Source organism: Akebia trifoliata, chromosome 4, assembly GCF_017979445.1.
Source record: "Akebia trifoliata isolate Shusen 1 chromosome 4, ASM1797944v1, whole genome shotgun sequence".
Taxonomy (NCBI): Eukaryota; Viridiplantae; Streptophyta; class Magnoliopsida; order Ranunculales; family Lardizabalaceae; genus Akebia; species Akebia trifoliata.
In genome coordinates, this window is record NC_141378.1 from 11,772,316 (window position 1) to 11,799,443 (window position 27,128).

At 38.8% G+C, this 27,128-nt stretch overlaps 3 protein-coding genes across 3 annotated transcripts; 2 read left to right on the forward strand and 1 right to left on the reverse strand.

Moving 5' to 3' along the window:
• The first annotated feature begins 11,487 nt into the window (after window positions 1-11,487).
• On the forward strand, window positions 11,488-12,159 carry LOC147403800 (uncharacterized). The gene has a single exon (XM_086437578.1). The coding sequence runs from the start codon at window positions 11,488-11,490 to the stop codon at window positions 12,157-12,159; it is 672 nt and encodes a 223-aa protein (XP_086293704.1).
• Window positions 12,160-15,224: 3,065 nt separating this feature from the next.
• LOC147403801 (subtilisin-like protease SBT3) lies at window positions 15,225-18,214 on the reverse strand. The gene is made up of 2 exons (XM_086437579.1): window positions 17,527-18,214; window positions 15,225-16,792 (listed from the first exon to the last, which is right to left on the reverse strand). The coding sequence occupies exons 1-2, from the start codon at window positions 18,212-18,214 to the stop codon at window positions 15,225-15,227; spliced, it is 2,256 nt and encodes a 751-aa protein (XP_086293705.1).
• A 6,341-nt stretch (window positions 18,215-24,555) lies between these two features.
• Window positions 24,556-26,869, forward strand: LOC147403802 (putative WRKY transcription factor 7). Its single transcript, XM_086439531.1, has 3 exons — window positions 24,556-25,277; window positions 25,390-25,515; window positions 26,470-26,869. Exons 1-3 carry the CDS (start codon window positions 24,631-24,633, stop codon window positions 26,627-26,629), a joined length of 933 nt encoding a protein of 310 aa, XP_086295657.1. The 5' UTR covers window positions 24,556-24,630; the 3' UTR covers window positions 26,630-26,869.
• Window positions 26,870-27,128: the final 259 nt, after the last annotated feature.

Consider the following 27,128-nt stretch of genomic DNA (forward strand, 5'->3'; position numbering starts at 1 on the left):
TCAGTTTATCTCAGAAATTTCTTTTCAAAATGTTTCCCGACTCCGTGTCGATGCCAGTCCCGTGCTGATGAATTACCTTTTCCCAAAATGTTTCCCGACTCCGTGTCGATGCCAGTCCCGTGCTGATGAAATTACCTTTTTCAAAAACGTTTACCGACTCCGTGTCGATGCCAGCTCCATGCTGATGTAACTTCTTTTCAAAATATCTTACCGACTCCGTGTCGATGCCAGCTCCATGCTGATGTAACTTCTTTTCAAAATGTTTTACCGACTCCGTGTCGATGCCAGCTCCGTGCTGATGTAACTGCTTTTCAAAATGTTTTACCGACTCCGTGTCGATGCCAGCTCCGTGCTGATGTAATTCTTCTTCTCAAACCGTTTTACCGACTCCGTGTCGATGCCAGCTCCGTGCTGATGTAATTTCTTTTCAAACCGTTTTACCGACTCCGTGTCGATGCCAGCTCCGTGCTGATGTAATTTCCTTTCAATCGTTTTACCGACTCCGTGTGACGCCAGCTCCGTGCTGATGTAATTTCTTTTCAAACCGTTTTAAACCGACTCCGTGTCGATGCCAGCTTCGCGCTGATGTAATTATTTTCTCTCAAAAACAATCCAGCTCCGCGCTGACGAACCATGTTTTCAAGCTCACCTAACTAAATTTCATTTTTGAGTACCATCCCATAATAATTACCGGACCTAATAAAACATCATGCATTTTCCTTTTTGTAAATAAGATAGTAACACTTGGTCTTCTGTACCCACAGGTGGCCAAACGAAAAAAGTACAAACTTCCTGAGAAGCCTCCATACTTTCTCCGATCATCTTCATCAACTATGAGTAACTCAGATGAACCACAACCTGCTACAAATGAACTGGCCGAAGCTAATGCAATGATAGCAAAGCTGTTAGAAACAACGAAAAGGCAGGAACAAATCTTAGCGGCTGTCTTGAGTAGCACCAATTTTCTGCAAGCACAGGCAACTCAGCATCAAGCATCCGGGTCAAACCCCGAACCCCCCGAGCAAATACGACCAGACCAACAAACCACCCCACCTCCTACTGTGCCAATATATCAGGGTCCTCCGCTTTATATACCACAGAACCCACCGCCTCCGGTGATGATCCCAGATGACGAGTGTGACTTTAGGGCTCCTGAAGCTAAGAGTGCTACTGACGACAAAATGGCCCGACAGATTGAATCTCTCCAGGAGGAAATGCGACGGATGAAGGGCACAAATACTCTGGGAGGGACAAGATTCAGGGACCTATGCTTCTATCCCAACGCACAGCTGCCGGCCAAGTTTAAATGCCCGGAATTTGAGAAATATAATGGTGTTGGGTGTCCTCTGTCACACCTCAAATTATATTGTGGATCAATGTGCCAGTATGGCGAGGATGATAGACTATTGGTGCAACTTTTCCAAAGAAGCTTAACAGGACCGGCCCTTAAATGGTTCTCAGGATTGGACCATACGCTCATCAAGAGTTGGCAGGATTTAGCAGAAATGTTCTGGCACAATTATCGATTCAATACAGATGTGGGTCTGGATCGGAATGATATGGCTAAGATGACGAGGAAACATAAAGAAACAGTGAAAGAATATGCCCAGAGATGGCGGGAGTCCGCTTCACAAGTACGGCCCGCAATGACCGAACAGGAGATGAACACTACGTTTATCTCAACACTGGGGCATGCCTTTTACACTCATTTGGTTGGACACACTACAGGCACATTCTCGAATTTAGTTCAAGTGGCAGACCGGGTCGAGGACGGGATCCGAACCGGTCTAATATTTGACTTTACTTCCGCCTTGAGTGCAGCAGCGGGGACCTCGGCACAAAAGAAATCAGTGCCTTTTGTCAAGAAGAAAGAGGATACCCAAGTCAATAATGTACAACCCAGCCAACCTCTCATCATTCAAGCACCAGCTCAGCGGCCACAGGCACCCCAAGCACATTGGGCGCCAGTACCTCGAGCTGCCTGGGCTCCAGCACCGCAGAATCCCTTCCGGACAGTTCCTCCACAAATGCAGCAGCAGGCACCACAATATGGACAGAACCAACAGGCACCACTATATGGGCAGAATCAACAAGCGAGACCGAACAGGGTTAATAGAGTGTTCACCAGCTACCCATGACATTATCTGAGTTACTGCCAATCTTGCTCAAGGGTGAGTATCTTGTCAAACGTCCACCAAATCCTGAAGCTGCAAAGGGCCAGGGTACAACCCCAATTTGATTTGTGAATTTCATATGGGTGCACCGGGGCACTCGACAGACCAATGCTGGCAGCTCAAACATCAGGTACAGAACTTGATTGACAAGAAGGCTCTTATCCTGGATGGGCCTCCCAACCCACCCCAACAACAGAATATCAACCAAAACCCCCTACCTACCCACAATGGAGAGGGGAGTGGGCACAGGGTAAATGTCATCTGTGGAGAACTCTACTTTAATCCTTCGGATCTGATAGCACTATCGGGTCCAAAATCAGGGTCCATCTAACTCAAGGATCAGAAGCACCAACAGTCAGCACAGTCAACCATTACACAACCAACTCACCCCAAAATTCACTACCACTCAGATTAGCCGACCTCACCATCCATCCCACTCATCAAAATGCTACTACCCAACCTCCTTTAGTCATACCTTACGGATCACCCCATCATCAAAATTCAACCAGGCCTCCCCTTGTTATACCCCACGCACCATCATATTCCCGAGGATCAATTCGACCCCCCCTCCATATACCATATACTTCATCTCCACGTCCACCACTCGTCATTCCATATACTCCATCGACTCCTCACATAACTTCCCCTACCATCACTACACCCAAATCATCACCACCCCCTCTCATTCTCAATATGAAACCCGATCCACCCCCCATGACCATACATTCACCTAAGCCATTCCCCTATAGCTCTCTCCAGGCAGTTCCTTGGAGTTATGAGACTACCATCACCACAACCGCCGGGGTCGAAACAATGAAGAAAGCAATGGTGGCCGATATCGGTAATATGACAAAAGCAGGGAGATGCAAAAAAATACCAACAAAGGGGGTAAGCATCAAGGAAAAGGCCGAAGAAACGACACGAGGGACAACAGATGAGGAAAAAAGGAAGGAAAAAGGAAAGGGCAAGATGAACGAGAATGACCAGAAGAAAGAGGAGGTGAAAGCGGCAGATAAAGAAGCTGAAGCAAAAGTGACAGACAAAGAAGCCACTGACTTTATTAAGCTCATCCTCAAGAGAGAGCATAATATAATAGACAGATTAAACAAGCAGCCAGACCAAGTCAGCATCCTAGGACTAATGCAAAAATCGGAAGAACACCAAAATGCATTGTTAAAAGTCCTAAGAGGATCACATGTACCTTCGACCACGACACCAGCGCAGTTAGAGCAAACAGTTGGCCAATCATGGCCCACAATCCTATTATTTTCACTGAAAGTGAGTTTACGCCTGAGGGGACAGGGCATGTCGAGCCACTGAACATTATGGTCATATGCAAGGGCATGATGGTTGCCAGGGTGCTGATTGACAATGGCTCAGCGCTTAATGTTTGTCCACTTGAGACCTTCCGAAAGCTGAACGCCGATTGGTCGTATGTGAAACCCAACAATAAGGTTGTTCGAGGGTTCGATAGTTCGAAAAGGGACTCGTTGGGCGAGGTGAACCTACCAATCACAATAGGACCCTGCACCTTTGAAGTGACGTTTGAAGTCATGGAAATACCAACGACCTTCAACTTGTTACTGGGTAGGCCTTGGATCCATACTGCCGGGGCTGTGCCTTCCTCGTTGCACCAAAGAGTCAAATTTATCATGGGGCAAAGGATGGTATCAGTATTGGCAGAGAACCTTATTCCAGCTGGGAGAGCCCCAGACGTGCCTTTCATTGATATAGAGATGACGAAGGACAAGGCACTCTACCATTCGTATCAATTTGCGGCTGTCAACCACATCGAGAAAGGAAAGGAGAATGTAAAGGCAAAGCTATCGAGAGCGAACATTATGGTTGGTCGGGTCATGAAAAGGGGAGGTTACCGGCCCAAGCAAGGGTTAGGACCAGGGGGAAAAGGAAGAGCTACACCAGTCGAAGCGAGCAAATATACTCCTTATTTTGGTCTAGGGTTCAGGCCCACAAAGAAGGATATAGCAGAAATGAAAGAAAAGAAGAAAGAACTTCGACTAGCAAGAAAGCAAAATCGGGAATCGAATGTCTGGAACCCGGGTCGAGTCCCTCACATTAGTGTCAGCTTCTCAAAGTCCCATATCAGACCTGAGGCTTATCAGAACCACCAACGGCTAAAAGGTCAAAAACGGTAAATCTCAAGCCCGTGCACATTCGCAAAGACCCAATCGTCGAGTCCCAACCATCCTTCGTAGAAGGCATTGACGTTTTGTTCAATGGGGATTCCGAGAAAAGTCCATTAGAGACCGTGCCAACATCCATCAAAGTCAAAATCACTACTGACCAAGGGAACAAATCACCCTTCCAAAGGGCATTGACTGGGCATCAGTCGTCATCCCACCGAGTTTGGGAGGGACTGTGCCCCAACCTGACAACAACAACAATCAATCGGAGATCATGGTTATCTCCGAACCACCAACCAAATCACCCAACAAATCACCTTCACATCTCATCCGCCCCCTCAGAGAAGGGGAGACACTACACAATTGGGAAGAATTCCCTCTAACCCTTGAGGCTACCATAGCCTCCAAAAAAAAATGCCGTTAGGCAACATCAGTTTGCCCGAGGATCATAACGAGCCCTCGTCCTCGGGTAAAGACTGTTTTGAGGGCTCCCTATCTTTACTAATGCATGATTGTTCTTCTTATTTCAGATGTCCGGAAAATAGCATTCAAAAATCAAAAAAATCAAAAATTCTTCAAAAATCAAAAAAATCGAAAAGTCTTCAAAAAACAAAAAAATCAAAAAGTTTTCAAAATCTCAAAAAAACGATATATTCCAAAAACCAAAAAAGAGTTTTCTCAGAATTTAAGGGTTTGTCTCAATCGAATGGACCTTTGGACAGAACAGAATATGAAAAGGACGAGTATGACTTCGATCTCGAACTCGACTTCGATCTCATGGGAATTGAGGAAGAGTCTGAGGACGAAGTGGAATACCCTCCTAAAGAAATCAAGGACCTGTTAGAACGACATGAAAAAGGTGTTCAGCCAAACATTGAGGATACAGACTCAGTTAACCTTGGCACTGAAGATGACCCACGTGTTGTGAAAATCGGAGCCTTGTTAACCCCTCAGCAAAAAGAAGAAATGATTGAGCTATTGCGTAATTATCAAGACATCTTCGCCTGGTCCTACAAAGATATGCCCGGTTTGGACACGGATCTTGTTGTTCATAAGCTACCGATCGCTCCTGGGAGCAAGCCGATCAAGCAAAAATTAAGAAGACTTAAGCCAGAATGGACACTCAAAGTCAAAGATGAAGTGATGAAACAGTTTCAAGCAGGATTTCTCGCCGTCTCCACGTATCCCGAATGGCTAGCCAATGTCGTTCCGGTACCAAAGAAGGATGGGAAAGTAAGAATGTGTGTCGACTATCGGGATCTGAACAGAGCCAGTCCTAAGGATGATTTTCCACTACCTCACATCGACACTCTAGTCGATAGTACAGCAGGGCATGGTATGTTCTCATTCATGGACGGGTTCTCCGGGTACAATCAGATAAAAATGGCAGAGGAAGACCAAGAAAAGACAGCATTCATTACACCCTGGGGCACTTTTCATTACAAAGTCATGCCGTTTGGGCTTAAAAACGCAGGGGCAACCTATCAACGGGCAATGACGGCTTTATTCCACGACATGATCCACAAGGAAATGGAAGTCTACGTAGATGATATGATCGCTAAATCAGGCATAGAAGAAGATCATCTAGTAAATCTCAAAAAATTGTTCGACAGACTAAGGAAATACAGCTTAAGGCTCAATCCAGCAAAGTGTGTATTCGGGGCAACATCAGGCAAACTGCTAGGCTTCATCGTCAGTAGAAGAGGCATTGAGATAGATCCAGCAAAGACCAAGTACATTCTCGAAATGAAAGCACCGGTATCAGAAAGGGACGTCCGAGCATTTCTGGGTAGAATACAGTATATCAGCAGATTCATTGCGCAACTCACGCCTATTTGCGAACCAGTATTTAAGCTGCTCAGAAAAGACATGCCGAAAGCATGGAACGAAGACTGTCAAGAAGCCTTCGACAAGATAAAGAAATATTTGCTCAATCCACCAGTCTTGGTTCCTCCTACGCCAGGACGACCCTTACTGATGTACATCTCGGTGCAAGAAACGTCTATGGGCTGTGTACTGGGGCAACACGATGAGTCAGGTAGAAAAGAGCAAGCCATTTACTATCTCAGCAAAAAGTTCACTGATTATGAGGCAAAGTATTCGGCACTCGAGAAGACTTGTTGTGCATTGGTCTGGGCATCTCAACGACTACGCCACTACCTCCTCAGCTACTCGACTATGCTCATTGCTCGAATGGATCCGCTCAAGTATCTCTTTGAAAAACCAGCACTAACAGGTCGTACTGCAAAGTGGCAATTACTATTATCTGAGTTCGACATCACCTATGTCACTCAAAAGGCCATCAAGGGGCAAGCCATTGCCGACCATTTAGCCGAGCATCCATTACCTGATTACGAACCATTGAAGACAAACTTTCCTGACGAAGCCATATTGCTCACTGAGATTGAGGACGATGATGAAGAACCAGGTTGGAAAATGTATTTCGACGGAGCAGCAAATCAAAAAGGAAACGGAATAGGGGCAGTCTTGATCAAACCAGACGGGTCTCACGTGCCAATTGCAATCAGACTAAAGTTCCAATGTTCCAACAACGAGGCTGAATACGAAGCGTGCATAGCAGGGCTGAAAGCAGCACTGGATCTCGAGGTAGATGAGATCGATGTTTTCGGAGATTCAAGCCTAGTAGTCTATCAGACGACTGGAGAATGGAAGACTCGAGAGCAGAGATTGATCCCTTACCACGAGTATCTAGAAAACTAAGCTCATGCTTCGATAGAATCTCCTTCACTTATATGCCGAGAGCTAAGAATCAATTTGCTGATGCACTAGCAACGCTCGCTTCCATGATCAGTATCTCAGAGGATTTAATCATTGACCCTATTGAGATTGGACTTCAAGATGAGCCCGCTTACTGCCTACCCGTCGAAGTTGAAGAATCTGAAGAAAAGCCTTGGTACTCAGACATCAAAGCCTATCTCGAAGACCGAACTCTCCCATCACACGCAACGTCTAATGATCGAAGGACTATCCAGAAGCTAGCAGGCCAATTCTTCCTAAGCAATGGCATTCTGTACAAGAAATCACATCATGAAGTCTTACTCCGATGTGTGGCAGAACTAGAAGCAAAACGACTGATCGAAACCGTACATGGTGGAGTCTGCGGACCTCACATGAATGGTCACATGCTTGCTAAGAAGATCATGAGAATGGGATATTACTGGACAACATGGAAAGTGATTGCTATCAACATGTCCGTAAATGCCATCTCTGTCAGATTTATGCCAATAAGATCAACGCGCCACCATCAGAGTTGCACAGCATGACTACTCCCTGGCCCTTCTCACTCTGGGGCATGGACGTTATTGGACAGATTTCGCCAAAAGCTTCAAATGGGCACCGCTTCATCCTAGTCGCTATCGATTACTTTACGAAATGGGTAGAGGCCGCTTCTTATGCCAATGTCACAAAGAGCAGTGTTCTGAAGTTTGTCAAGAACAATATTATCTGCAGATATGGGCTTCCTAGTGGTTTAGTGACAGACAACGCCAAGAACTTCAAAAACAAGGACATGATCAAGATGTGCGAAGACTTTCAAATCACTCATCACAATTCTGTACCGTATAGACCCAAAATGAACGGAGCAGTTGAGGCCGCCAACAAGAATATCAAAAGAATCATCGAAAAGATGGCAGTCACTTACAAAGATTGGCATGACATGTTGCCTTTCGCTCTTCATGCTTATCGGACTTCGTTTCGAACTTCAACTGGGGCAACTCCGTACTCATTGGTATATGGGATGGAAGCAGTCTTACCTGTCGAGGTCGAGATTCCCTCCCTCCGGATCTTAAGAGAAGTAGAGTTGGATGAAACAGAATGGGTTCAAGCTCGATTTGATCAACTAAATCTGATTGAAGAGAAGCGTCTCGCAGCTATCTGTCATGGTCAAATTTACCAACGGCGAATTGCACGGGCTTACAACAAGAAAGTCAAACCTCGGAATTTCTCACCAGGAGACCTTGTCTTGAAAAAGATCTTACCGATACAAGAAGATGCTAGGGGAAAATTCAGACCAAATTACGAAGGACCATTCATTGTGCAGAAGGTGATGACGGGAGGAGCTTTGATCCTTACAGAAATGGACGGTCAAGTCTTCCCTCAGCCGATCAATGCTGACACCGTTAAGAAATACTACGCCTGAGATCTGACCCTGAGATGACGAAAGGCCATCTTTGCTATCCTGAAAACAACTATCTAACCCTAGTCAACCCTTTTGAGCCATCACGTTCATTTCTTAACCTAAGACTGGGGCAAGACAAAAAAAAAAAAAAAAAAAAGGGGAAAACAAAAGAAAAGAAAATCAGAAAGTCAAAGCATCAGCTACTCCTGGCCCGCATGAGGATAAACTGTGAACGGCTAAAATACAAAAAAATCAAAAAAAAATTCAAAAACTCGGACATTTGATCTGAGCTCGACCCAAATCTCCAGCCTAAACAAGTTCGAGAGACGCTGGGAGGAGACATAGATCACCTTTTCGAAACAAAAATAGACGAACCCCATGTCTAGCCCACTTTAGATAAACTCAGACCTTAACCTCTTTTGTACCTTTCCATCACACTTAGCCTTAGCCAACATTTCGTCCCACCAAAAGTCCTTTCAGATCAGGGAATGTTCTAAAGTATCATAATGACGGTGGCAGCACCAATGATCTGGCAGCTTGATTCGGACCTCAAATCTTATTAGTCGTTGGAAGACGCGAGAGGGGAGTCCAGGTCGGATATTCGAAAAAAAAAAAGAGGTACTCGAAGTGTAGAGTAATTGATCTCGTGGCTCAACTTGAGTTGCCGAGCCCTACTCTAACCTAACCTATTCCCCATCCGTCATCATCAACCACCAACATCATAACCCATAACCCTACCCTAACCTAACCTAGGCCCCATTCTCGAACACTAGCAACCACCCACACCTCAACCCATACCTCAACCCATACCTCCCATACGCTTCTCTATAATCATCTAACCACCATCACCAATCAACCAATCTCATCATCTCCCCATTTGCCACATGTCTTCATCCCTTCACCTCTCCCAAAATCCAACCAATCAACCTCTTACACCACACATCATCTCAAATCTAACACCTTACCTCTTCAACCATCTCTACACTCATTCTCCAAACAACTCTCTTACACCCATCAACCATCACTCATCTCACCCCACCAAACACTCTACCCAAATGGATTTGGATAAGATCCAAACCATTTGGGTTAAAACACAACCCATTTCCATCATTACAAAAACACCCTCATTTTCATCTCAAATTTCATACTCTTTTCCTCTCAAACCCATGCCATTACCACTATTCTCTTCATTCACCCCATTATACCCTCAAAATACCTCTCCAACCTCTATAAAAACCCCTCCATTCTCCCCTCACCACACCTAATGAAATTTTGATAAAAAAAAATCCTCAAAAACTACAACTCTCTACTCTACTCTACTCTCGACACCTCACCCTCAACTCAACTCACTCTCCTACAACTTCAAGCAAGTCCAAGCCAACTCAAAGGAAGGTCAAAGGAAGTCAAGGAAGGGTCAAGGTGGGTTCAACAAAAGGAACACCCCCTCTACATCCCCTCTTCTACTTCCCCTTTTCCCACACTTTGCACACACCACAATGATTTGAGTCCTTCGAGGGCCCCTTTTTCAATAAGGGTGCCCTCAATGGACTAAATCTATATCAAAGCCCCTCACACTTGAGGGCACACCTCAAACCAATTTCGATTTTATTTTCTTTATTTTAAAAATGACCGGATCCGAGGTTACCACCTATGGTGGGTGGAGTAGGATGCCTAACACCTTCCCTACTCCATAAATGGACCCCCTTACCTTGAATCAAAGGTTGGACCACGTGCATTATCCTACGAGAGTCATCACATCAAAAATGACTTAATTTTCAAAAAACGAGACATCGGGTGACCATTCACACCCAATTCCATACTTGAATGGTGGCGACTCCAAAACACCCCAAAGTGGAGGGAGATTTGAAGAATATTCAAAACCCCGTGTCCACAAATCCAACATAGCATATATAGAAGAAAATCGAGATTATCGGTTATCCATCGTTAGCACTTAGTCCCCATTAGCTAAAAATCATAGCTCTGCCCCTAGTGTCAACCATTATTTAATCTAAATAAAAATATGATTTTTTAAGTTTAAGTATCTTCTAATATTATTTTTATAAAGAAAATATAATCACTTTAATTTAAATATAAATTATAAAATAATTTTAATGGAAAATTACTTATTGGTCTCTGGAAGAAGGTTTTCTTTCTAATCAACCCCTAAGTTTTAGGACTTCTCTTAATAATCCATTTGGTAAAACTTTCTTTTCTTAATGGTCCCTCAACCTCATCTCAAGTTATAATATTTTTGAAATATTGAATTACCCATTTTTCATCTTTTTCATATACTTGCATTTTTCAATGGCGATTCCAATTATTTTCGATGATTTTTATTTTTATTTTTTGTGAATGAAGAATGAAAATGATATACATCAACAACAAAAATATTGAACTCAACGTTGTAAAATCCACTTGTTTTTATTTTATTTTTTTCTAGTTTTTCCAACTAAAATTCATTGAAAAATTAACTTAAAACTTGATATATCGACAAGTGTAGATGATTTCAAACCAAAAGAGTCATCATTGATCGATTTTCATAAAAAATACTAATAATAATAATTGAAAAATCGTAGATTTTTACATACATTTTTAAAATGCTTAAAAAAATACCTTGAAAATGACTTCTTCTTCCTTCTTAAATTTTTAACTCCAGAATGAAGTCTCTAAAACTCGATTGGGATGTCGGAAATCTAATATTTAGGATGAAAATGATGAGTTTGAATGGTTAGGGCAGTTTCAACATTTCAATCGTGCGAAATGGCTAGAGTGAGATTTAGGGACTGATTAGAAAACATAATTTACTAAATGAACTATTAACTAACCCCTAAAAGTCAAGGCCTGATTAGAAAGTAAACCTTCCGCCAGGGACCAATTAAGTATTTTTCCCTAATTTTAAACTGAGTTAAATGATTGGTCTTGTCCGAGACCAGATGACTCATCCAATACAACTCAGTCTCTTATTAGACCGGGATATAAAGTTCAAACTTTAAACCAAGATCGATCTCTCTCTCTCTCTCTCTCTTGAAAGATGGATCTTTGGAGCGTTCGTCTGCAAGAACACCACCCTTCCTACAGAAGACTCACTCTCAATTTCTTCAACACTCGAATCACCACCATCGTCACCCATTGTCCCTACGTTGTGGAGGATTGGCTTCGAAGCACAATAGACATCCACCGATCCTACCCACACCCACTTGTTGTTGGACTCGCTGTACCTCAAACCCCAGCACAAACTCTCCATCTTTGCGTCGACCATCGTTGCTTAATTTTTCAACTAAGATTCGCCGAATCTATCCCTTCTAGACTTAGAAGATTTCTTGAAGATCCGAATATCACAATTGTTGGAATCTGGAACCGTTGGGACAGGGAGAAGCTGATGAGGTCAATACATCAGATAAGGGTACCTGTTCTTCATGATCTTGCAATATACGTCGCAATGGCTACCAATAATCAGCAGATGATTAACGCTTCAATGGAGACATTGGCTCAAGTATTTCTTGGTTACAGGTGGATTTGGAATAACCGTTTGTTGAACTTAATTTACAGCAGATGGGATGAATGTTTGCTAAGCCATGAACACATTATGTATGCTACCATTCATGCTAATGTATGTTATCAGATTGGAATCAAATTGGAGATATGGGATCCTGAAAGGAGATCTCTAGATGGGTTACAAAGGTTTCGAAGTGAATTTCGTTAATCAAGTACTGGAGGTTTAAAAAGCTTGCACGAGGTTCTTGATTGCCATTGGGGGATTTTATAGCTTTCTTTAATAGGGTCAATTTTTTTTGTTTGTTTCTATTTAAGATGAATTTGAATGGAAGTATACGCTTGTCTGTGATCACAACTTTTGATCTCACAATTCTTTCTTCTTTAATAATTCTTCTCTCCGAAAAAGGGTTCTTTTAAGTTGGCGGGAAAAAAACAAAATCAGGGGTTAGTTTGAGAGGTTGTGTGAATAAGGGTATTTCAGTCCTTTTTTTGGCAGTCTCTCACAGAAGACCATGGTCAAGGGTAAGGACACTTGGTTGATCAGGCTTGAATCTAAGAATGTCCATTTTGAGATTGAGGGAAAAAAAAAAAAAGGGATCCAGAAGGACTCGAATTATACTAATTAAGACCATATCCGGATCCAACTCGGGTCATTCTAACTATGACCATATCCAAACCCGTTGAATCAATCAGTCGGGTTGTGTTGAACTGCATTTTACTATCGAAACAAACCCTAGATTTAGGTAAGTCAGATCAGGTCAGATAATGTCGGGTCAAGGGACATTAAATCATAAGCAACTCATTTTTCTTATATTAGGATCCTACGGTACAAAATTAAATAGAATGACTCGAGGAAACACATGATCTGATTGTGTAAACATAAAATCCAATGATTGAGATTTATATGTATTCTAATAACACATATCTCGAGGATGTTTATTGAGAATAAATGTCAACCATCATTAGATTTTATGTTTAAACAAAGATCATGTGTTTTTCCATGAGTCATTCTTCATGAAATACTATTTTAGTTGAAAGGTAGACTGGACAACCCTTTCAAGCCTCAAGCATTTATTGGACATCTCTCATTTTGAGTCATTGATTTTTATTTTTACTTGATCTTATTAGAAAAAAGACTTTAGACGTCACTTTTTAATGATGTCTATTCTTCGAATGAAAAAGTGTGTGTAAAAGGTGGTTTTAAACACCGATTTTTTCAAAAACGATGTTTAAAAATCAAATATAAATCGATGTATAAAGTTATACACTTTTTTGCACGATCCCTCTACTCGCGAAAAATGCACTTTAGATTTTAATTTTATGTTTATTTTAACAAAAGTGATGTCTAAAGTCTTTTTTCTAGTAGTATCTTCTCAAATTGTTTAGTTCAAACTCAAGAGAGGTTTTTTTTTACCCTTTTATAATATTTTTAATGTTTGTTGCTTAGACGTGTTTGTTGGCTAAGCAAGTAATTCAACTACCTTAGTTATTTTGGCCCTGCTTGGTGCACTACAAATCATTTGCAATTCGCACTGCAAATGTTTTATAATGCTAATGATTTGCGATGAATGGTAACTATTACTTGGTATTTGTAACTACTCGGAAATCTCTTGCGAATCCTTTTTTTTTTTCTTTCCTTTTGTGGTTGAGTGATATTTGCAATATGCTTGGAAACAATTTTAACTTATTCAACTTCTTCCTCCCCACTCGCTACATTAACATACATATAAATTTACAAAAATATCTCTATTAAAATGCATATGAATTTGCATAAATACCTCCATGATGAGGATAGTTTTGTAATAAAATTGATGAGGGGTGTTTCTGTAATTTTTACACAAGTAAATATTATGTTGAGATGTGTGAATTCATATGCAGGGTATCGCCATAAGTACCAAGGGTTATTTACATAATTTAAAATTTTCTTTGAGGAGGAGTATGTTTATAATTTTAATATGCAATTTAATGTATCTTAGAGGAGGGGTAATTTTATAATTTTATAGGCATACTGTTGTACCAAGTACCGAGGGTACTTTTATAATTTGATTAAAAATTTTCTTAATAAGGGTTATTTTAATAATTTTGATATATATATATATATATATATAGAGGTTGGAGTAAAATATTTTTGCAAATGATTTGTGGTACTTTTTTTTTTTTTTTTTTTCAGTAAATGATTTGTTAAAATTTCTTAAGAATTTAGGTGGTCCACGCAATTTTTTTGCAATGCAAATCATTTGCATTCTGTTACGAAGCACCAATAAAATTGATTTTAAAATGTTATTTGCAATTTGCAAAGGAATTTAAGCATACCAAACAGGGCCTATGAGTCAATTTTTCATAAAATTCATATGTTCTCCACTTTTTCATTTATTAAAATTCTTAAAATAAAAGAGGGCAATTTGTCAAACATACAAAGAGGAAATGGAATCTATTCTAGAGTACAAGTTCTAGATAATTAAGTGGCCCAAGCCCATTTGTTTGTGGAATCTGTAGAAGCCCAATCTTTTGTCGAGGAATTCTCTAGTGAGGCCACTGGGAAGATCGAGAAAGAGAAGTTTTTGATCTCACATGGGTGATGGTTCCTCTAATTAGACTGAAATCTAGATCAACAGCAAGAAAATTACCTCCACAATATTTTGATCATTAAAGGAAGAGTTAGAAGTTCATATTGTAGAAATCAAATGTTTACGGGATCGGCGGAATCCTTCACTTTCTTAGTGAAAAAATAATAATAATAATAATAATAATAACAATAATAATAGGGAAAACTACTAAAAAAGGGCTAAAATTTTAAATATTTACAAAAAAAAAATTATCTATTTTTTAAAATATTACCGAAAACAAATTAAGTCGTTGGACAGTTTAGTGTTTTAATGTGTTAAAATACATTATTTTACCAAAAATGCCCTCCAAGTGCTTAAAACATTGGATTGTCCAAATCGTTTTGATAGTTTGCAATTTAGTCTCATTTAAAACATTGGATAGTCTCGCGAGTTACAAAAATGCTGGACTGTCTAGTGACTTAATTTGTTTTTGGTAATTTTTTAAAAAATTTGATAATAATTAGAAGTTTTGCAATTAACGAGAACAAAAAGTAATGAAAGAGCTCTGAAAGAAATTAAGATGATTAAAAGAGAGGAAAGCTCAACCATGGCCTTATTTCTTTAATTTGCAGATAGTATCCTAAAGAAGACGGGGGAAGAAAAAGTAAAAAAAAAAAAGTTCAGAAGAAAATGGCTCTCATCATGCCAATGCAGTCAAATTATAAAATTATAATACTACAATGGGGCTCCTCACTGTGTGTTTCTTCTCTTCATCAACCCAAACAAGAGAACCATGATAAATTTTCCCTTTCTGCTTAATCTCTAAGTTGTCCTTGACAGTTAAAATAAAGCTCAACTTCTCAGATTTCTCTCGAAACACCAATGTATCCGGATTAACGCTAATTGTGTATCCCTTCGGTGGTGTCAACTTAGCCTTGTATGTCGATGCGCCATCCCCTACATTTGTGACTATCCTTCCAAATTCTTGAACAATCAACGACGTGTTATTGAATATAGCAATGAAGGATGGGTAATTGAGATCCGAAGATGGGTTCAAGCAATTGTAACTATATGATCTAGTGATAGTTAAGATTTGTTTCTTAGTGTAGTTCATGGAGCAGAGAAGATTCACATAGTCTTGGACACCCACATCGTAAATTAGTCCAGGATCGAGGGCCTTATTAGGGTCAACTTGACCAGCTCCCATAGCAAACGGAGTCGCAAATTCGAAATTGTCCCCATCATCTCGAATTGGATTAAGTGTGTTATCTAATGGTTTCGCCGTAGTCATCATGGCAGACCGAATAGCGGCAGGACTCCACTCTGGGTGTGCACCCTTCAAGAGTGCAGCCACACCTGATGCATGGGGGCATGCCATGGACGTCCCGGAGACCATGACGTAATCGCTCGACAAGTGCAAGTTAGGGCCTATTTGGGCCATTGCTGAATTCGGTGCCCATGCTGCCAACACTCGTGATCCCGGCGCCATCAAGTCAGGCTTCAAGATGCCAGGGTAGCTTGGAGATGGCCCTCTTGAAGTGTACACGGCAACGGCCGGTGCGGGCTTTACTCCTACAAATGTTTGTTGGAATTGTAACGTCACGTTCGGCTTAGAACTAGCTTTTGCATAATTGATCACTCTTGCCCCATCACTAGGGTTAATCAGGACTCCGGGAATAGAGAAATCACCGACATCGCGGAAGAATGTATCATTTGTGACAAATATAGCTCCGGAGAGGGTTGATCGGGCAATATGATACATTTGGGTGAAAATATTCCCATTGTCCTGGCATATAAGGACTGCATCTTTAGCCTCCAATAACAACGCGGACGAATTGCATGCCATAAGGGTTTCATTGTAGACTAGTGGCACGTTCACAAGCAATGCCTTGGCAGGGAATAAGGACCAGCCGATGATAGTCAACCCATTTCCCAAAGTCAAAGTTCCTGCTAATTGACGATCAATGGTGCCAGCTCCAACAGTTAATACCCACGGAATTCCATTGTGAAGAGTCCCTAGAGATGGCCCTTCGTTTCCCGCTGAAGAGGAGACTAGTACACCCTTCTCCATGGCTGCGAAGGATGCTATGGCTATTGGATCCTCATACAGAGGGACCCCATCGAAACCCATTGAAATTGAAATCACGTCAACACCATCAGCAATTGCTTGATCCATACCAGCAAGAACATCCGAAGAGTAACGTCCTTCATCCCAAAGAACCTTGTACATGGCAATCCTAGCCCGGGGTGCAACTCCTCTTGCAGTGCCCTTGGCATAGCCGAAGAATGATGCATCTGATAGAGAATACATGAAATTGTTATGCATTGCATGTTATATTAAAGTGTACATAAGATGACCTATGTGTTATGTTTGGGGTAACCTTTTTCTCTTCAATTGTAACTATTTTCCTAGGTTCATCAATTATTTCTTCTTCTTTTTTACATACTATAAACTCATAGCCAACTTGTTTTAGGGATTCTTAATGGAGAATTCGGTTTCTACGAATGGAAAGTGAAATTGATATTGTAACTCTTGTTTTCACATCATCACCTCTAGGCAATCTTGTCAAACCACGTAAATTATGTCGTACTCTCTTAATTTCGATTTGCAATTTTTGTTTGTTAACTCGTGCCATTAAAATTAGGATATTTCAAAATGATATTCACTATGTGAAAACTGAAAAATTCTATAGGAAAATTTGACAGGTCAAGGCCCATGAATTTTAGAAATCAAAATTCGAAGGCCTAAAGCCGTTGCATTTCTCTCATCCTCCATTAATTTGACGGTTTCAACCATTGGAAGAAAAAATTTGACAATGAAAATTTTGACGCAATGGTCTGTCAAATTTTTTGAAATTCCACAGCCTTGGGCCATCAAATATGAGCCTTTTTTCATATTGTGATTAGGCTTTACATGTAGATAAACCTTTGTTCATTACGATTAATTGGTTGTTTTCCTCTATGTAAACTACGCTTAGGGTTAATGTAAATCATCAAGCAATTAATAGAACTTCACTACTCTACAATACCTTCGACATAGTTTCCAGCAACAGTGGATGAGGTGTGTGTCCCATGTCCTTCCGTGTCCCTAGCAGAGTTCATGGTGATGCTGACATTGGGATTGCCTGCCATCACACCCTTGTTGAAGTATCGGGCTCCGATAAGCTTCTTATTGCACATCGAAGAATTGAACTCAACACCCATCTCGCACATTCCCTTCCACCTTGCTGGAATCTCTGTCATTCCATCATCTTTGAAGCTCTCACTCTCTGGCCAAACACCACTATCAATCATACCAACTATAACATCTTTACCATAATTCGATGCCGGCCAAAGACCACTTACAGGATTGAGTGAGAGGAACTCTAATGAGTGGGTTGTATCGACCGTGGCAGTCTTATCAGAGTAAGCGGATATAAAGCCTGGGGACTTCTTCAACGTCTCGAGTTCATCTTTAGATAGAAGAACACTAAAACCATGGATGGCACTATCGTAAGAGTAGAGAAGCCGATGTACTGATCGAACTTCACTTCTAGATTGCAATGAGTGGAGGGTGGCCGAGTACCAATGGTGATGGCTAGCAAAAGCCTTGGGCATGAGAGACTTGTCCATGTGTACAACATATGTGGATCTCTCAGCCAATGTGGATCCAAGTTGGAGAACTAAGATAAGCCATGATAGGAAGAACAAGGAGGATGTTGGTTTACTAATAACCATTATTCCCTCTCAAGTTGTAGAGAGTTTTCTTCATTAATATGTAACATTGGACGTGCTTATATACCTATGGGAATGAGTCCTTAAATTTTGTTGGCCGGCCTTATGTATTTAAAATACATTGTTTTTGTAGACTACTAGTGGCCTGCATTGTTGAGTTTTCCTCCAAATGCATGTAAGTCTATTATATATGTTTTGCTTGCATGTTTTCTTCTGCATGCTTGTATCTATGAATGTTTCTCGTATGGAAAATGCTGGAGTGACACAGGGCATTTACTGCGATTCTCACAAGTCTGACGTGGGATGTGCACATAACCATAGATGTGTTTCCTCGCGATACTAGTAAAAACCATCTACTGTTATGTACGCATGTCCACGTCAGAGTTGTGAGAATCACAGTAAATCTTGTGTCACTCGTATTGTTCATTTTTTTCTTTGGAACTCTCTATCAAACAACTTATTTTAATGAGACAAGTCTCCTAGGAATTCCCAATGCAATATATAATTAGAAAATTTTAGAAAAAAATCCCAACCCTTATGGGATTGTAGTTTAAATTTTTTAGAGATACATTTTTCTTTAGAATACTACTCTCCTAACTCAAGGGTTTGTTTAAGAATAATGTTGTAGTGACCTCAATTCACACTTTAATGATGTGGAGGTGTGTACTAAATCATATATGATGTTTCATTGAGATACGAGTGCCCCCAGTGCCCCCACAGCCCCCACTCTAAATCTGCCCCTGGACTCTTTGTTTAATGGGCAGCCTCAAATGTCCTTGAATGTTAATTTTGTTAGGACTTTAGGAAAACATCAGAGGTATAGTATGGTGACATGGGAGGAAAAACATAAGGTACTTATATATTTCTTAAGGATAGGTTTTGTAGAAAACACTTAAGAATCATAATTGTAGGTCTACTTTTTTAGGAAACTTGAACTTCAAAATACCTTTTCTCTTTTATTGTTGGAAATGTCAAAAGATTCAATTTAACTTTGCTTTCAAACTTGCATAGACGACATTTATGTCTTTAGTCCCACATTAGGAGAAGAAATTTTTTTTTAAAGTGGTGTTGAACTTATAAAGTCTCCCACTCTCCTTGCTTGGTTGTGGTAGAGGATTATACTGGATCTCACACGCACATGGGGGCCATGACACCATGAAATTACAATGAAATTCATTGAGTTTTGATGCACCCAACTAGAAAAACTTAATGCGTTCGCACGCATGTGACACAGATATTAACCACCATGTAAATGGATGCACTCTCTCTCTCTCTCTCTCTCATACATACACTTTTACCACATGTGTCTCCACCCTTCATCTTCCAAATTAATCTTGGGTGTAGTGTTTATCTAGAGGTCATGACGGGCCATAGGGAGAAATACGGTGCGATATCATATCCTTAAAAATTGGTGACTACCAAATTGAATAGTTCTGACGAAATGTTTCCTTCCAAGATGAGCCCGAGCTTTATGATATATTTTTGTTTAAGTGTATAACTTAATAACATCCAAATTTAGCTTAAAATATGATATTTATTAGATATTTTAGTGAAGGGTAGGGACAAGGTGGAATCATAATTTTCTTTTAGGGGGGAGGCAAACTATAATTAATGGTAAGGTCGAAAAGTCTAAAGATGACAGGTTTTGGAGGGAACACTCAACGATTTTAGTTAGAGGTTGAAGAAAATGACATTTAGGTCATTTCTCATTACTCTGAAAGAGAAGACCAAGTCCATGGGCAATGCGATGAGATTAAAAACTTAAATTATCTCAAATATTCACCAAAAAACATAAATGCCCCTTTGATCTCGATTTCTTCTCCAATAATAGACTAATGAAAAATGAACTCCTTGCCCTTTTCTTCAAACTGAAACCAAAAACCCTTTTCATTTCTCTTCATAAAATAAAATTATCTCCAACCTCTTGAGTGAAATGTTAAACCCTAGTTTTTAACATTAATCAGCAAACGCAGGGATTCCTTGGGATTATAAAAAAAATTAGATTTTTAGGAATCTGTATTTTTTGCTGCAATCTCTTGGAATGGTTTTGAGGTTAAAAAATTAATAAATAATTAAATAAGTAGTTGAGGGTGTTTTGGGTAGGAAAAAAATGATCGAGGTGCATTTTAGGTAGTAAAATCAGTTCTGAAAGTGTATTTAATGAATAATTTTCTTTTCTACTTGCAATTACCTCATATCAGTTGTCAACCACACATAAGGACAAGCTATTTAATACCAAAATGTTGGACACTTCCAATGCACTGCGACGAAACACAAAAAACACATTTTGAAGGAGACACCCATGCATGTGTTCCTTTTAAATGAATAAAATCGTTGTTATTTAATTATAACTCGTATGATAATAACGCTTGACCTAGTACTATCTAGATGGATTGGACAATTCGAAGAATCTTAGTATGTAAATCGGCTATCATTAAGGTCAATTAATTATCGATGAGTGTCTCTAAGGGAATCTCGGATCTTTATGTTGTGTAGTATTCAGATTGTATTAGATTTTAATCTATTTTTGGGTTTGTCATTTTGAAGAGAGTCACAATCTAATTTTACGATCTAAGAATCGAGTTTGACTCTGAATTTCGATTAAGGAGTTAGATTTGACTCTATATCTAAGAAAATCTTGAAGGTGTTAGATATGGTCCGTTCCATCCAAATAATGTTGGTCTCTACTCATTAAATGAATTACAGGTCAATTGTTTAAAACATGCAATATTTGATTATGTAAACATGGTAAACGTGGTGTATATATAAGTCATAATGGTGTGCTATCAATGTTATATGCCAACATGCACATGCATGACAATGATATCATGTATCAGCCACCGTAAAAATAGTAAATGCCCGACTGCATTGCCCAGGCCCCAATCCAGGCTTCTTAATAATCGTTCGTTACCCAGCCCAAGGCCCAGCATGCTCATTGTGGGCTTATCTGGGCCTCACCAAGGCCAACTCATTGAAACCTACAATTAGGTGCAATTCAACTGGGCTGTGGGTCCTACTTTTTTCAATGAATTGTGATCTAGAGAACCATTTTTTCTATAATTTTTTTTTCTTCTTATCAGTAAACCTGTTTTTAACGAGTTCAGTAACTCAGTACTAGTACGATTCAAACCCAAGTCTCTAGTATCATCACCCAAAGACTTTACCAATTAAAACTCGTGAAATGAGAGAATTAATATGATGGATAAATGTCAATTTTATTGTTGGTATAATATTATGAGATTGTCTCTAACTTGAATCATCGACATATTTTTGTTAGGTGCCAGCTAACTTAGCTGTAAAGTCTTTGACTAATGATATCATAGACCTACATTCAATTCCTGTCAGTACCAAGTTACTGAACTAATTAAAAATAGGCTTACCAATATTTTATTTTTTATTTTTAAAAACACATACAATTTTGGTGAGTATTCTATCAACGAGGAGTTCGAGAAAATGGAGAAGAAGATATTGGGAGACGAGCACTTATTGCATAGATTTTGAGATAAGTGGATTTCAAAGAATCTCACATAATATAACATAAACGTAAAAACAATGGTTTTTCAAAATATGGGTTAGAGGTTTTGGATTGAACTGATTTTTTGTGAGGATGGTCGCTATGATGAGAAGAACATCCTCACAAAAAATCAACTCAATTTGAAACTTCTAATCTATCAAAAGTAATTTAAAAATTATTGGCAAAAAATGGACGGTCCACATTCTAAATCACTTTTAATGGGGTTAGAAGTTTCAGATTTGACTGATTTTTTTTTTTTTCCGGATAATCTTCTCATCATTGAGATCATCCTCACAAAAAATCAACTCAATCCCAAATTTTTTACCCATATTTTGAAAATTTACTATTGTTACATTGTTTTTACATATGTTTTTTCATATGTCTCTTGATCCGTACCCTAATATAAGCTATACACTTTTAGGATTTTAATTTTTTTAATTTTTAATTCTTTTTTTTTTTTTTGGTAATCGAGAGCTCCAGGCCACTTAGAGCACCCGACCAATCCTCAGAGCATGTGCAGTCCCTGACATGCAAAGTTGAAAGCAGGATTTGGGAGTTTATACAAATGGGCACAAAATAATCATACTCGGTTGGGTAAGAATTTGGTTATTTTGGTACAGTCCTATGCCCCTTGATGGGATGCAATCACATGATCAAAGTCAAAGGTTAAATAATTTTTTTCAACTCTATTGTATTTCAAAAGTGAAAATCCTATAAATGATTGTAGAAAAAATCGGATGGTCTAGAATTTGTGATCTTTCAATCATGTAAGCTGGTCCAACTTGGTCTATCTTCAACTGCAGGAACATCATGGAATGCACAGTATATAAGCAAGAGGCAAATAGATCTTGATTCACCTGTGGTGCATTATGGTGATCTACACAAACTCAGACATCTTATGTTTTTAAACTGATTATATTTATAAAACTAAATGCCCTCATCTTCAATTACCACCCAAAAGTCCTTGATTTTCCATTTTTTTTTTTTTTCAGAACTTCAGCTCTTCTTATTATAAATTATTTTTAATCTATTTAATCCTATAATTCCATTCTCTCTATGATACCTTGTAGAAAACCATTGATTCTTCTCAGGGAAGTAGTTAGGATTTTGTCTACAACATGGGGGGCAATTAAGATCTTTATAAATTTTAAAAATTCTTGTGGAGGCAATGGCAACATTTTTTTTTCCATCTGTGTTATCAGACATAAATTCTTATAAATCTCAAAAATTCTTGTGAGGGCAAGTGTTACTACCATGAATCCACTAATCATATTTTTACTGAAAATTTCATCATTTTTTACTTCTCCAAAAATCTTATCTTCTTCGTAAGATTAAAAATGAAATGTAAATGTTTGACCTACTGATAAGTGGGTATAATCCCTCTCAATAGATGGATTTAGATGAGAATGATAGTCAATCCCAATTTGTTGAAACATAGATGATGAAGTCATCCTCTTAGAAAAAAAGAGAAGAAGATTTGACGGTTCAACTCTCTCCTTTACCTAACTTGTGGATAGTTAGATTCTCTCAAGCCAGTAATGTAGTTCCATTTGAGATCAGATTAACAATCTATATTTGACTCTCAATAGAATTACACATTTGAAATCTATTTCTAGAAGAAAATATGTCTATTTAAATACACGTTCAAGAGACAAAATAAAAAAAATAAAAAAAAGTTGTTTTATGTGCTCCTACCATATTTTCTACGAGAGAAAAGTAGACCAGTAAACATAATTAACCCAAGATGTTGAAGATGACTTACTCTACAAAGAAAAATCATAGATTTTTCAATGATAAAGGATTTTCAATGAAAAATAAGAAAAGTTTCTTTACCGCGTCACTTTTAAGCATCGGAAAACATGAGCTGATGCTTATAGGTTATATAGGTCACAAAATACTAGAACTTTGAAGAAGAAAAAAAATATTTGCTGTTGAATTTTAATTTTAAATTTTGAAGCTTGATAATCATTTTCAATGCCTTTGATTAAATTATATATATATATATATATATATATATATATATATATTTTTTTTTTAATTTTTTTTTTTAATCTGAATTTTTTCATGAAGTGTAGAAGGCTGTGTGCTGTTCGATTTCCAATATTATAATTCATGTGGGCCCAATGACCCTTGTGTAAGATGTGAAATCTTCCTTTACTTAGCTGGTATGGTATGACATTATGGTTCATTTTCATTGAATGCGAGGGTATTTTGATCATTTTATTAATCTATTAAGAAACACATAAGTCAAGGGGCAGTTATGTCTAACTCATCCGATTCATTATTCTTCACATTCAAATTATCGCGATAAATAGACTTTTTTACTAATTCTTTCTAATATACGCGATAAATTGGATTACTAGTTATCGAGATAAGAATCCCATGTGACTTGTTGTCGACAGAGTTTCAGTTCCCGGTAAAAAAAAAAAAGAAAAAACGATGCGCGGGCCCCACCAGTTCACATAACAAAACCACATCACAGGTCATCACGGTAAACAGTTCTAAGGTCAACTCTATCTCTCTGTCAACAGCTAACCATACGATTTGACCCAATCATGAAATCCAACGATCCATAATAATTCTTTGACCCTTATTTTCCTATATCGTCTTTAACACGTAAACGGCTACTTTTAAAAAAGAGCTGGTCAATGTCTTTGACTTTTTCCATCAGTATTATTAAAGCATACAACACTACTACAAATAAAGTCCAAACAAAATACATCCACGTGTCGAGAAACTATTTGTTCAATCTTTGACGGCAGATGGGCAGAAGCGACAGGTCAGTTTGACTAAAAATTTCTTTTATTATCTTTAGCTTTTGCTTTCTAATTTCTTCTCTCTTAAGATCTCTTCTTCGGTTCTGCTTTCTTTGATGTTTTTGAAGGCTTGAGAAGGAGAAGCAGAGATGGCGGTGGAACTCATTAGAGATTACAGAAGCGAGAATCTAAAATCTAAAATGGAAGAAAATGCAGTCGAAGAAGCCGCTTCTGCAGGACTTGCAAGCGTGGAAAAGCTTCTAAGATTACTCTCTCATCAAAAACAACAACAACAATCATCCATGGAGGTTGAGATGGATTACAGATCTGTAGCAGATGTTGCTGTAACTAAGTTCAAGAAGGTTATTTCTTTACTGGGTCGGAATCGAACGGGTCATGCCCGATTCAGAAGAGGTCCATCTCCTTTGGTTTCTTCTCCATCTCAACAACATACACAACAAGTTGTTGATCCAACGGTTAAGATTTACTGTCCAACACCAATCCAACGACTCCCACCACCACTACCTCAAAGAAAGGAATCTTGTTCTTCAACTACGATTAATTTCACGACTTCCCCTCCAAATTCTTTCATGTCTTCGTTAACTGGAGATACAGATACAAAACAACAGATTTCGAATTCTTCGGCTTTTCAAATTACGAATCTTTCTCAGGTTTCTTCTGTTGGGAGGCCTCCTCTCTCTTCTTCTTCGTTGAAGAGAAAATGTAGCTTTTCTGATGATATGGGTGGTAATAAGTGCGGTGGAGGTTCTGGAAAGTGTCATTGTTCAAAGCGAAGGTAGAACCTCCTCTTCTGGAATATTGATTCTGATTTTTGGGTTATGGGTTCTGTTTGTTTGAGCCATTTTTTGATCTTTTTTTTTTTGTTCTTTTTTTTTTTTTTTTTGCAGAAAATCGAGGGTGAAGAGAGTTGTTAGAGTTCCTGCGATAAGTTCGAAGATGGCTGATGTTCCACCAGATGATTTTTCGTGGAGGAAATATGGGCAGAAACCCATTAAAGGATCTCCACATCCAAGGTAACTCGTCCTCTGTTACTTATCTTCTTCATTTTTCTTACAACTCAGTGACTCGGATTTGTACTCAGTTCGATTCGGTATTTATTGTTTAGTACGAAGGTCATCGATTAGATTTAGAAAGTTGAGTCGTTGACCTTATATTTCATGTTAAATTACAAATTCATGCTTGACTTATGGTAATGTTCAAAGTTATAAACGGTGTGTACTATGGTAGTTAATAATTAAAATCAGGTAACCGAGTTGAATCGTCCGAGTGCGTTTTAACTAGTTTGAGTTCATTAGAAGAGAGCTCCCCAACTTTTACTTATTACACTCCAATCAAAGATTAACACACCATTCAAACATTACAATTGAAACTTCAACGGTTGTTTATAGGATTACAAATAGAGATTCAGAGAGATTATATTGACTTATTCTCATTGATTTATTTATTTTTATTTGAATTAGAGTGTAACAAGTTGAAGTGAGGGTGCCAATAGCACCTTTCTTATTTAATACCATATAATATTGAAATAATTATAATATTTTCTTGGTTAGATTAGTAGATGCGCTTCGTCATGTACTTTATATTTTATAGACCTAACAAACATTTCAATCAATAAAATAATTTTAATTACTTAATTTAATATTTAAAGAACAAAATCCGGTTGACACAGTTCATATTTTCAAAACAAGTCAAATCGGATCTTAGACCAGTTTTAAAACCCTCTTTTCCATTGTACCCGGTTTGACTCAGGTGACTGTAAGGCTTCTTCTCAATGGTTCTGGAAAATATAGGGAATTTAATCTGAGTTGACTCATTTAGTCAAGCTTGTCTTGACTCAACAACATTCGTAGCTAATTCCTGAACATGATTGGAGGCCGGTTGTACCCTGAAGTATGAGTTGACTCACTGAGTTCACCGTATTAAGTTTTTCTTGCGTACTTATTTGTGGGTTTTGGGTTGATCATCAGGGGGTACTACAAGTGCAGTAGTCTTCGAGGTTGCCCTGCACGTAAACACGTGGAAAGAGACTCAGAAGATCCAACGATGCTGATAGTCACGTACGAAGGCGAGCACAATCACTCTCACTCGGTCGCGGAGACAAGTGGGTTAATTCTTGAATCGTCTTAAATCCGTCCAACAAGAAGAAATTAAAAGCTAAAAGAGAAGAAAGCTGAGGAAAAACAAAACTCGTGAAGAATGAGTTGACTCGTCTCGTATGACTCAGCTGTACTGGACTTTGTTATTGTTCTGTACAAATACGGGAATCTCCGTACTTTTGGTTTCCGTTTCAACTTTCAAAGCCAAACTTTAATTATTAATTTTTATTAAAGAAATGAAAGAAAGATAAGGATTGTGGAGTGGTGGGAACGGTGGATTTGTTAGAAAGAAAAGTAAGGTTCTCCTTTTTTTTGCTTTATTTTTGGTTCTTGTGAGAGACGACTTTACTTTTCCTTTTTTCTCAATCAAAGTTTTGAAATTTGGAGCTTTTATTATTATTTAAAATTAAAAAAAAAAAAAACATTACTAGTCAATGGAAATGGTGGAGTTGTTTATAACTTTTGAGTTTTGATCCCATACTTTAGGGAGTTGGTTGTTATATAATTTAACAACAAATTTTCTTTCATTC